This window comes from Poecilia latipinna, unplaced genomic scaffold (assembly GCF_001443285.1).
Source record: "Poecilia latipinna isolate Pla-1442-1.1 unplaced genomic scaffold, P_latipinna-1.0 Scaffold173, whole genome shotgun sequence".
Lineage (NCBI taxonomy): Eukaryota > Metazoa > Chordata > Actinopteri > Cyprinodontiformes > Poeciliidae > Poecilia > Poecilia latipinna.
The window spans coordinates 318,925-331,729 of record NW_015112789.1 but is presented as its reverse complement, the minus strand read 5'-3'; the positions used below and the strand labels follow the sequence as shown (position 1 = coordinate 331,729).

Below are 12,805 nucleotides of genomic sequence, written 5' to 3'. Positions count from 1 at the left end.
TATTTGTTAAATAATTTTATTTGCGATACAAATTTGAATTGAATTTTTGTCCATATTATTAAATATTCTTTTAAAATAAACGGAAGTTTTGAGTTGGTTTCCTATCGTTGCCATCAGTGGGACAGAGAAACACCCCCCTCCTGTGTTGACACTTTGTAACTACATCATCCCCACCTCCGCAGCGCGTTTTCTGATTGGCTAGAACACCGTACGGGTGCTCAGTAGGGTCTAAAATGAATAAAAAATTTAAAAAGCTAAATCGAACATGTTGAATGAGATTTAATTGTACAGCGTTTCATTTCTTCTATAAGTGAGCTGTTTTCAGATATTGCTATTGGACTTGATTGTAAATAATTCGTTTTTAGATTAAAGCTTTGCGTTTTGCTCTGCTGTTCTCTCAGTCAAACAAGCAGGTAGCTAGCAGCTGTAGCCTTAGCAGCAGCTGGTAGCAATGGCTGCAGTTATTCTGAGTTTTCCAACACTGCAAGGTCTGAGGATATTCACACAGTGAGTACAACAGTTTACCAGGTTAACTTCGGTTAGAAATTCTCAACATTCCTCCGTTTTAATTGTTAGCTTTTCAGTGTTAGCTTTCGAGTTTGCACGCAGTTTATCCTCTATCTGAGATAAGGATTCAGATGCGCTCTAAAAACCATCATTCATCTTTCAGCAGTCACAACTTATCTCCTCTAATTGAATTTGTTTTTTCCACCATGAATTAAGATGTAATTCAAACTGTGAAAACCAGTAGATGAACTGAGCAAGGTTAAATAAAGTTAGCAGAATGCTAAAGTAGCTGCTGCAGTTTGTTTACTTCTGACATCTGGAGGTTTTCTTGCTTAAATTATCTGTTCTAATGTCTTAGCCACATAGATGTGATCTTTTATCATCCTTCACATTCACAACGATGTAGATTAAAAACTAAACCCAGAATGTTGTTTTCTTTCCTCAGGAAGCTGTTATGGACCAAAAGAGGAGTGAGGTTTGTTTCAGGAGGTGAGAGAACAATCACATGATTTAATTCCTGGACCATAAGAGTGATGTATAATCATCACTATGAATATGATTACAGGTCAGCTTATCGTGTCTATGATTTTATTGAACTTCATTTATTAAAACAGAAATTGGAATATAAAACATTCAGATGAATTATATGCCTTCTAATTTCTAAAAACAGAAATCTCACTGGCTGACCTCCATGTGTAATCATGATTTTTAAATTCACTTGTCATGTTACAGCCACAAACTTCAGTGTACTTTGTTAGGATTTAATGTGACTGGCCAAAGTGCATAATTGTGAGATGAAAGTAAAATAGTTTTTTATTCAGTACCCCTGAGTCGATACTTCATAGAACCACCTTTTTGAGGCATGTCTCTATCAGCACATCTAGGGACTCATTTGGTTTTTCAAAATGGTGCTGTCACAGTACTTAATTACATTTAGGTTTGAACTTTGACTAGGCCATACTTATGTTTTGATTTAAACAACTCCTTTGTAGCTCCAAACGTATCTTTAAACTTGCTGTCTTGAAGCTATCCTCTGGTCACTGGGCTTACGTTGATTTAGGAGAGGCATAGTTAAGGTAGAGAGTTACAAACTATTTTGGTTAATATTTGTAAAAATAGAACCATGTATAATTTTTCTTCTACTTCACAGTTACGCACTATACTTCGTTTTAGTCTGTCACATCAAATCCTAATAAAAATACAAATTAGTTCATGTTTGTATTGTCAAATGTTAAGAAAATTAAAGGGTATTAATATTTCTGCAATGTAAAACTCTTGTCCTGATTCTCACTTTATATATAATTTGTGAATAGTCCCCAAATAATAATTTAGTATTTATTTTACATTGGACATTTTATTGGGACTATTGAAACTTTATGGGATTACAGTGTATTCCTATGAATCACTGAATCCTGAAAATATGCAGATTCTTATATTATATATAATATAATATATATTATATTATATTCTTTTATAATGGAAAAACCTAATACTTGAGCATGTCTTTATTATAATCAAAATAAATGTGTGCTTATAAGGATTCCAGATAAATAGAGATTATTTTTCTTGAACTTCTGCAGAGGTGGGAAGAATCGAAAAGGTTCTGATCGCCAACCGAGGAGAGATTGCGTGCCGTGTGATGCGAACGGCTAAAAAGATGGGCGTCCGCTCTGTGGCGGTGTACAGCGACGCAGACAGACACTCCATGCACGTTGCCATGGTGATAGATCAGATATATTTTCATAATACTCTTGTTTTTTATATTATCTTCTTCATCAGGTCTTAAGTTTGTTTATTGCAGGCGGATGAAGCGTACCACATCGGGCCGCCTCCTTCCCAACAAAGTTACCTCTCCATGGAGAAAGTTCTGGAAGTGGCCAAAAGATCCGGATCACATGTGAGTAGCGCTTCTTAATTAAAATGTTATTTTTTTATGTGTATTTTGTAACTTAAGGCTACGTCGTTCACACAGCAAGCCTTGATACTCAATTTCGTTTTTCCGACCGAAATCAGACTTCTGTGATAACGGCTCAGGTACCCAAAGCAAGCCGCATGCGCAGAAGAAGAACATTGACGTCACACGTCAGCGCTCTGTTTACGGAAGTAATGATGGATTCCACCGTTTATGGATCGATTTTTTTTTAAGTTTGTTCATCAATGGTTGCCGACAGTATCGTTATAAAATCATAACAAGATGAAGTAAGCTAATAAAAGTAAAGCAGAACTAATAGCAACGGCTTTTTGTGGAGAATTTACTAAAATTTCTGTAGGGAAGTTTGTTCGGAGTGGCGGGATTGGGATTTGATGGGATGCCCTTCACTGACTCGGAGTTAAGATCAGATAATGTCTTCTTTCATAATTAGAAATTTCAGCCATTGTTTTCGTCCTGATTTACTGCTTCTAGCTTTTTTCTGGTGCAGAATTTTGGCGGCTGTCTCACGTCAATGACGTAAAAGCCGAATAAAATGCGACATGACCAAACAGACTCTTTGAAAGCAATCCGATGCATCTCATTTAGTACCACATACGGAGGTGACGCACATCGGTTTTCTTTGGGCTGTGAAAACATCGGAATGCAGAAATTTTACTCAAATAAAGTTTGCGATACTTAATAAAATTACTCAAGTAAAAGTAAAGTACACTGTAGTAAAATATACCCGTAAAGGTATTTTTTCCCAAAAAAATTACTCAAGTTAAGGTAACAAATTATTACCAGACTCTGGATGTTAGTCACATTTGGGCAAAAAAATCCCCCAAAAAGCAGATTTGGTTCACATTTGCCTAAATGTGTTTATGTTTCCAGGCGGTCCATCCAGGCTACGGCTTTCTGTCTGAAAACACAGAGTTTGCTGAGGCCTGTAAACAGGAAGGAATCATCTTCATCGGACCTCCATCTTCTGCCATCCGAGACATGGGCATCAAGAGGTGACCCACCTCCGCCGGGGTTTTATTTGGAAATATTCAAACAGCCTGAGAAAAATTAACTTATTTTCATTCACAGCACATCCAAACACATCATGTCTGCCGCTGGGGTGCCAATCATAGGCGGTTACCATGGAGAGGACCAATCAAATGAGAGGCTGCAAGCTGAGGCTTCCCGGATCGGGTTTCCGGTCATGATCAAGGCAGTCCGTGGAGGAGGAGGGAAAGTGAGAGGAAACCCTTAACTAAAGGGAATTTCATAATTTTAGCTATTGCCACTATAAAACAACCTGGAATATTTTAGGGAATGCGAATCGCTCGGTCGGACTCCGACTTCCTGGAGCAGCTGGAGTCGGCGAGACGGGAAGCCAGGAAGTCCTTCAACGACGACGTGATGCTGGTGGAGAAGTTTGTCGAAGATCCCAGGTAGGAAAAGCTTTAGGTTTAACTTCAGGTTGGATTGTGTTTGAATGCCTGTTTTTTCCTTTTATTTATTTCCTGCAGACATGTGGAGGTTCAGGTGTTTGGGGACATGCATGGAAACGCCGTCTACCTGTTTGAGAGGGACTGCAGCGTCCAGAGGAGACATCAGAAGATAATCGAGGAGGCTCCGGGGGTAACGGAACGCTGGGCATTCATTCATTCATTCATTCATTCATTCATTCAGCAGGAAGTAGGAGCAACTTTCCAGGAATAATTGACTTTTAGATCTTTGTTGTGTTTTCCGAAGTTTGCGTGTTCATGTCATGTTGGGTCATCGTTTATCAGATTTGGATGATAAAAATGCATAAACAGATTTTAGTCACATTTTGAATTTTGTTTTTATGCAATCTGGAAAAAAATCTGGAATTTAAGTTTTTTATTAAAAACCCAAAAGATCTGCAAGAAAAAAAAAATTCCAGGCTTTATTCCCCACCCATCTTTCCTTTTAATTTTTCATCCTTCCTTCTTTCCTTTCTTTTGTCTTTCCTTTTCAATCCTTCCTTTTTCCCTCTCTCTCTTCAGACATTGAGTCTAAATGTGTTTCAGTTCTGAACCTCATGTTTGTTTTGTTTGTTTCTGAATCTCCTCCCAGCCTGGAATCAGTCCTGATGTTCGGAGGAAACTGGGAGAAGCCGCCGTCAGAGCAGCCAAGGCTGTGAACTACGTGGGAGCAGGTTAGGCTGAAGCGACCTTTGACCTCTTTGCTGTCACGGAACGCAGTAATGGATGCTGTTCATCGTCTTTCAGGCACGGTGGAGTTCATAATGGACGCTCAGCAGAACTTCTACTTCATGGAGATGAACACCCGGCTGCAGGTGGAGCATCCAGTCAGTGAGATGATCACAGGAACCGACTTGGTGGAGTGGCAGCTCCGGGTGAGGCAGAACCACCAACCCAGACTCTCTTTACCATCAGAACCGCAGTGAAGTCCCCCCACTCTCTTCAAATCTAACAAAATTGGTGTGAAATGGTTGTGCTACATTTGCGCCGTTATCTTTTTAAAGATAGTAATAAAAAAGTTTCCAGAGGTCATCAGAGGTCAGCCTCTACCCCCCATCCATGTTTACAAAATTAAACAAATCTGGTGTCAAACAACTCTGCTATGTTTGTATAGCAAACAGTTTTTGATTGTTCTGCTTTTGCCTTGAAGAAACTTTTTTATTAATATCTTTAATTAGGCCTGTCACGATAACAAATTTTGCTGAGCGATTAATTGTCTAAAAAATTATTGCGATAAACGATAATATTGTTTCAAGACCTTTTGACACTGATTTAATGAAAATGACTAATAATGCATGCGATTTCCTGCCATAGATAGATGCACTTTATTTTCAAAAGAACACATAATACTGGAACTGATACACTAAAACAAAACAACCAAAAACAAAAATAAAATGGATTCTCAGTCTCCATTAACAAAAAACGTACTTGAATAAAAACTAAACAACATAAAGCCAAAGTGGAAATAAATACTGCATTCAACCAAAAGAGTGCAGATTATAAAGTCTGTATACTGTATTGCCCTTCAGTAATCACTTGATTTAAATATAGAAGATGGGCCATCCGACTCCCTAATGCAACAGTTCACACTACACAATCTTTTTTGCCCCTATTTTCCCCTTATGACAATCTTAGATCGTTGGCCGCTGGTGATTTCGTAACCGATCATCCTGCAGTGTGTGGTGAGTTACGGTAGATCGTCGTGGCCGCTCCGATCTAAATCAGGGGTTTTCCCCGACTGGGAGCTTAACGCAGCCAGTTGAATGTGACAGGTAGCCAATCAGAAAGCACGGATTCTCCTCCGTGATTTCTGAGGGGTAAATTACGGAGGGGAATCCCAAACAGCTGACAAGGCGCAATCCGAAGTCCAGCGGACATCGGAGATGATATGTGGAAACAACATTAATATTTATTTATTTCGTGCAAAGAATATAGAAATGACAAGGAGAGGAGTTGGAGCCAAATTGCTACCGCAGTTGATAAAACCCGGTAAGTTTTCAGCTGTTCTTCGTTAACGTGACATAAATAGGTTACAATGATTTTCATTCAGTCAGGATTTTACGCTGACTCTAGCCACATGCATCACAGGTAGATTCTAGTAAAGCATTGATTAATGTCTGGTTTTAAAATTAGTTAGCTGGACTTGTAGCCATTATTTTGTGCCCATGTGGCTGGACACCACATGGGCACAACGAACCCGATCGAACCGTTATACCCAGGATTTCTGTGGCTAATGTGTGTCTCAGGTTTAGAAAATAGGTTGACAGTCGGCAGACAACTCGTGTCGTGTGCGCTGGACATTAGACTAAGGAAATGAGGAAGGGAGGGTCAGTGGAGAGACCGGAGCTGAGCCTGTTTTCATTCAGTGTCATCAAGAGAAAGGAAAAAGGCAGGAAGAGACGATAAAGACGATAATTAAAATGAGGTCGGTTTAATTTATCGTCTGATTAATTGATTTATCGTTTATCGCGACAGGCCTATGATGGCAGCACAAACAAAACTTTTTTTTTGTTAGATTTGGGTAACGATGGAGGCTGATTGACCTTTCAAACTTTCATTAATATCTTCAAAGAAAAAGCAGCACAAAAGTCAAACGTTTGCTGCACGAACGTTTGACTCCAATTTTGTCTGATTGGAAGATGAAGGTGGGACAACTTCTCTCTCAGGTCCCATCAGACGATAGTAAATTATTTTAATGAAACATTTCCTCCAGGTGGCAGCGGGGGAGCGGCTGCCTCTCCTCCAGGAGGACATTACCTTGAGTGGCCACTCCTTTGAAGCCCGAATCTACGCCGAGGACCCAAACAACGACTTTCTGCCTGGAGCGGGGCCACTGCTGCACCTATCCACGCCTGCAGCAGACCAGCACACCCGCATAGAAACCGGCGTCAGAGAAGGTATTAACACAGGATTAATGATCGATTAGTGGTTTATTAGATTAAAATTATTTCCAATAATTTCTGTTTAGAGCTTCTGTTAATGTTGTAGTTTGGCCTCCATCCAGCAGAGGGCGCTGCTGGTCATCCTTAAGCAGAGCCATTGGAACAGAAATTAAAGATGGCGGTGATATTATAGAACGAAAAGGACAAAAAGAGTCCGGTGTTGGATGCAAAATGGACTTTATGCGGTTCTGTTTCGAAGTATAAACACAAACCAGGTTCCTGAGTTTCACCAAATGTTGCGTTTCAGTTTCCTGGGAAGTGGAAACTCGGAGGTTAGATCAGAGGTAAAGGCGCTCTAGTTAAAACGTCGTAGTAAAGTTACTCCATCTTTTCTGGCGTTTCAAAAAGCGGCTGTGCAGCACATTGTAAACGTCTCTCATTCCAACAATAAGAGAGCTGTTATATATTTATAGAGGATTATAACATGACAAAAAAACAGAGGAAAAATTGTAACATGATAAAAAAAAAAAAAACGCTCTCCTGTTGCTGTGGTTCCAGGTGACGAGGTTTCTGCCCACTATGACCCGATGATCGCCAAGCTTGTAGTTTGGGGAGAAGACCGATCTGCTGCCCTGAAGAAACTCAGATATTGTTTACGACAATATAATGTAAGATACTGTTTATTTATTTACACAGAGACGATATACAACATCTCATTAACATTTCAAAATGAGATGCATGATACAGGTTATAGCAAAAAATGCTAATTGGTGAAAAGGAGTTTAGTAATTAATTACATTCATGTCTGATAATTAATTATTCAGATCTCACTCCAGTGGAACAAACTAATTTACAAACCAATAGACAATTCATAGACAGAACAAATCTACATATTTAACAGCCACATTTTTGCCAAATGTCCAAATATTTTATAATTACACTGTAATAACGAAATTGTACCAACTATTGCTTGGTTGAGTTTCTAGTGCATATATATATCAGTGCACTTTTATAAGAAGACAAAACTAACTTACAAGTAGGAGCTTGTTTTAGGTGAATAATTGCTAGGTTAGATTTTTAAAAGAACTAGTTCCACTGGCAGATTATCTGACTTATAAAATGGGAAAATGTAATTTTGTAAGTGACGTAATCCTCCAGTTTAACTAATTATTTTGAAATCGATATTAATTTAAGACAATCTCCTACTTGCTGAAAAGTTATTTGTAAGTTAGTTTTGTCTTATTTCAAGTTAACTAAACTAAAACACTAGACATAAATGCTTGGTAAGATTTTGTTTCTGCAGTGTAGAACATCTTACAAAGTCATTTGGCAAACTATTCAAATGACTCCTTTCGATATAATAGGACAGTTTTTAATAAAACTGCACTCGCCTGTAGAGGGCGCCCTTGTGACTGTAGTTATGTTATCTGATCTCAAAGAGACTAACTTTGTTCGCATACAAAATCCGATTTTCCAAATTTAACAAAAATCATATTTAGAAGGAATGTGAGGATGTTGTCCATCATCTCTGCTGCTTGTCGTGTCGTCAGATTGTAGGTCTGAACACCAACATAGACTTCCTGCTGAGCCTCTCCGGCCACCCCGAGTTCGAGGCCGGACGCGTGAGCACCAGCTTCATCCCTCAGCACTACGCCGACCTCTTCCCCGCTCCCAGAGCGCCGTCCGGGGAGACGCTCTGCCAGGCCGCCCTGGGCCTGCTGCTGCAGGAGAGGAAACACACCGAGGCCTTCACCCAGGCCTCCACAGGTCAGCAGGATACGGAGGGCGTTTCTGCAAAAACAGGGAGAGAAGATAATGTTTCTGATGTTTTTATTTTAGATCCCTTCTCACCGTTTGGCTCCAGCAGTGGTTGGAGGAACAACATTCAGTTTAACAGAAATATGAGGCTGCAGCTGGGAGACAAAAGTGAGTGACAAACATGCAGTTTTCTACTGTCACAGGTTGATTTATGGCATCTTTCTGCACTGCAAAAACACAAAATTGGTCTAAATTCTTTAACAATCATCTTAGTATACTTGAAATAAGACAAAACTAACTTACAAGTAACTTTTCAAAAAGATATATCAGCTTGTTTTAGGTGAATAATTCTTTGATATTGATGAAAAAGTGCCAGCTATAAGTGAATTAGTACTTTTTCATCAATATTCAGGAATGATTTTCTCGAAACAAGCTCATAAGTCTTGCTGAAAAGTTACTTGTAATACTTAAATACTGAAGAAAAAAGTTGTTTTAATGTGAAAAAAGGCTTGGATCACATTATTGCGACCTGACGTAGCTTGCTCAATGTGTGTTTTCAAAGATTAAATATTTCCTTATTCATGAAACTTGTACCAAAGTATAACTTTTCAAGATGCTCAAATAATTTTAATAATTAATTTTCCATGTTTGAGCACTCATAAAATCATTCTGCTATTAAAACTTTATTTTTGTAATGTTATGGCTTTATTTTCATAATTAAAAATCTAAATCTGATATTTTATCGTTAACATGAACTCAAACTCTAAATAAACAGAAGAAGAAAAAGTCTTCAAAAACCCCAAATTTGATAAAAAATCTCTTAGCGTTTACCAGATTGATCAACATTAAAAATGTTTTAAAGTTAAAATCAGCTGCTTGCCTGTTTTCCATCTGTTCTGTGGGATTGTTTTGGTATTTATTTAGTTTTTTGTGGTTTAGTTTTGAATGAACATTAAGACGTTCATCCGTTCTTCAGACTTAAACGCTTCGCTGTGCTGAACGTGACTCAGACCAGAGTTTAAGTTGTTTCCTTTTCTTGATTATTTCTAGAGGTCGATGTTGTCGTCACATATAACTCGGATGGAAGCTACAGAATGCAGGTAAGCTGGAAAGTCTTCTTTCAATACAAATTTGTTTTTAATTATTATTATTTATAATATTTTGTAATTAAAAATTAGTGTAAAACCTATTAGTTCCTTGCCACCCTTGTTGATGCCTTAAAACAGATTAAACTTTAGCTGTTTTAGAATAATCTACCTGAGATTTGTTAGATTCCTCCACCATTTGTTACATTTTGTCACTAATCTACAAAAACAATTACTGGAAATAAAGTTGTTTCTTATGATCTTTTACAATAAAAATGTGATTAATCATGTCAGCATCTCTGCTTTTCTAACAGTGACTTATTTGTTTTGTGAATTAAAGTTATTTAACTAACAAATCCAGGCTTTTTTTAATTGCCATGTAAGTTAAAGACATTTAACAAAGTATCTTTTTTCTAATCTTCTTGTTTTAGGAGAAACGTTATGAAATGACGACTTAATTCCTATTTTTAGTGGTGAGATTGTTCAATAAGTAGCAACATAATAACTTCTACGCTCATTCTGTTCTCTGCTAATGAAGAAAAATAAGTAAATGAAATAACTTTTTACATGAACGTCAACAGTTTCAATATTTTAGTGTTAAATGGATTTTTAAAACGGTAGAAATAAACTTAGAAATAGAGCTTTGTCTGTCCTTTATGTTCTGTGCTCTAATATGGGTAATATTATTTTTATACGTATTTAAACAAAATAGCTTCTTTTGTTTGTCAGCCAGAGATGTTTTTAAAAGTAAAAACCTTTAAATGAGCCGTTGTAAACTTAGAGAGCTGGACGTTTTTGTTTTGGAAACATTTGGGATTCTGAGATGGGAATTTGTAGAAAAAGCGTTTTTCTTCTAATTTTGTGTACATATATCTAGATCTATATATCTAGATATGTGAATCTAGATATATAGATTCACATATATATACATATATGTGAATATATGTAGATTTGAATGTGAGCCTGTGGGTTCTGGCTTCAGGTTGGACAGGCGGTGTACCATGTGACCGGCGCCGTGGAGCTGGAGGGCGGCGCTTCGTTCCTCCACTGCTCCGTGAACGGAGTGAAGTCCCGACCCAAACTGGTGGTTCTGGATGACACGGTTCACCTGTTCTCCATGGTACCATCCAAACCAGGGCCACAAATGAACTGTTGTCTTAGTAACCAGTTAATCTGTTGGTCATTCTGATGTTTAATCAGTTAATCGGACAAAAAGACACATTCTGCTGGATTTTCATTTAACTTAAGCATATTTTATACAAAGTTATAAATGCATAAAAATGCAAATAAATAAAATATTTTTTTGTAGCAAATAATTCAACTTCAATATCAACATGTGAAAAACTCGGCTCTTTTTGCTTGACTTACCAATACAGTGTAGAGCTGATCTGTTTATTTCTTAAATTAATTTATTTGTAATTGCATAGTAAAAAGATGCTTGATCTTTTTTTACATAATTGGAACCAGATGAAGGTGACGCTGCCACTTGAGAAGTGAGAATTGGTTTTAGTCGTAAATGTAAAGTGTATATATATTTTTTAATTGCTGCTCTGAGGAGGGTGTTGGTTTTCAGCACATGGCTGTTTTATGAGTCTTTACACTCAAGTTAACAACTAGTCAGTTACTAAATTAGTTTATGAATATTTAAATGATCAATTAATCACAATTATTCTGATTTATTCCAAATTTGTTGAAATCAGGACCAACAAGATCAGAAATTCTGTTAGAAATTGTAGGAATTCAAACGTAAACGCATAAAATACTGAAATAATCTGATCTGAAGACTGAAGCTGATTGGATGGTCTAATCTTACAGGAAGGAAGCGCTCAGGTTTCTGTTCCTGTGCCAAAACACCTGGCCGGTGTGAGCGGGTCGGGCCAGCAGGGCGGCGCCGTCGCCCCCATGACGGGAACCATAGAGAAGGTCAGCATGACGCAACATGGCGCTGGTTGTTATTTTCCATACATGCTGACTGTACATGTGGCTGATTTTCTGCTTGAAATCCTGAAAAATGCTTGAATTTTAATTATTCTTTGTTCTTGATTTCTGTATAAAGTCCTTGACAGAACTCGATATTTGAACTGCACAGTTTGGTAAAAGGGTGCAATCTAATGCTGGCTTAAATTTGGATAACATTAAATTTAGAAAACATTAATTACACTTGAAACCACCTAATAAAAGACGCAGTTCTGTTTTTGTGGGTGGTTGAAAAATCTGAAAACATAAAAAGAATTCTAAAAAATTTTCTTGCATCGTTTTCTGGCATTTAGCAAATCAAAATAACTTTGATAAATTTTATTGAAATAAAACAGTAGAAGTTTAGTATAGATACTTTTTTGTTGTTTTATTTCAGTTAAAATTACAAAAATTATTTTTATTTGTGTCAGAAAATTTCGCAAGAGCAACTTTTAGAGATTTTATGCAACTTTCTTTGTACGTTGTATTTTAACACCATTTGGATTGTTTCAATGAGATTAAGGTTTATTATTCCTAATATTATTCCTTATTGATTGTCTTAGATTTTATACATTTTATACCTGAGGTTAGTAGGTAACGGTTAGTTACCTAGCAACCCCAGCCAGGCCCAGCCCTGTTACCTAGCAACCCAAACAGAACCCTGCAGGTTTGGTGCTGCTGGGAAAAAATTAATAAGCATGTTTAGTAGACCCATCCTAACCTGGTGAAGGAAGAATAATATGGCACCTCTAAGGCTGGTATCAGAAAAGTCTGTTTTTAAAATGTTAAAGCAGTGAAACAGCAGATTTTGAGTGTTGGCTGCTCTTATTTGAACTGCAACTCAGGAGAATTTTCTCCGTATTATTTTTCATTTATTTGAATCTCTGAGTTTATTAATGTTTACCTCCGGCACCGAGGCGGCTGCAGAGGTCTGAAATTACATTTCAGTCTCTCTCAGACGTGTTGACCTACTTCCTGTTTGTGTCCAGGTGCTGGTGAAGGCTGGAGATAAAGTAACGGCTGGAGACCCGCTGATGGTCATGATCGCCATGAAGATGGAGGTGACCGACCCGCTCACACACACACACACACACACACACACACACACACACACACACACACTCAACGGTTTACACAGGGCTTCTGAAGTGATTGCCACCAGGGGGCGCTGTGGCGGCTTTAAAAAGTTGGAGGGAAAATGGAGAAAAAAAA

General features: G+C 37.8%; 1 protein-coding gene across 1 annotated transcript in view; it reads left to right on the top strand.

Annotated features, from left to right (window-relative positions):
• Window positions 1–88: 88 nt before the first annotated feature.
• The window catches only part of mccc1 (methylcrotonyl-CoA carboxylase subunit), a 17,451-nt gene continuing 4,734 nt past the window's right edge, over window positions 89–12,805 (top strand). Inside the window, exons 1-18 of the mRNA XM_015030110.1 lie at window positions 89–507; window positions 953–996; window positions 2,088–2,227; window positions 2,309–2,404; window positions 3,311–3,432; window positions 3,509–3,656; window positions 3,734–3,855; window positions 3,934–4,045; window positions 4,505–4,586; window positions 4,660–4,787; window positions 6,626–6,809; window positions 7,353–7,462; window positions 8,345–8,561; window positions 8,634–8,720; window positions 9,603–9,652; window positions 10,620–10,757; window positions 11,453–11,560; window positions 12,583–12,654. Coding sequence (XP_014885596.1) covers window positions 452–507; window positions 953–996; window positions 2,088–2,227; window positions 2,309–2,404; window positions 3,311–3,432; window positions 3,509–3,656; window positions 3,734–3,855; window positions 3,934–4,045; window positions 4,505–4,586; window positions 4,660–4,787; window positions 6,626–6,809; window positions 7,353–7,462; window positions 8,345–8,561; window positions 8,634–8,720; window positions 9,603–9,652; window positions 10,620–10,757; window positions 11,453–11,560; window positions 12,583–12,654 — 2,016 coding nt within the window. The 5' untranslated portion in view covers window positions 89–451. The remainder of the gene's footprint in view (window positions 508–952; window positions 997–2,087; window positions 2,228–2,308; window positions 2,405–3,310; window positions 3,433–3,508; window positions 3,657–3,733; window positions 3,856–3,933; window positions 4,046–4,504; window positions 4,587–4,659; window positions 4,788–6,625; window positions 6,810–7,352; window positions 7,463–8,344; window positions 8,562–8,633; window positions 8,721–9,602; window positions 9,653–10,619; window positions 10,758–11,452; window positions 11,561–12,582; window positions 12,655–12,805) is intronic.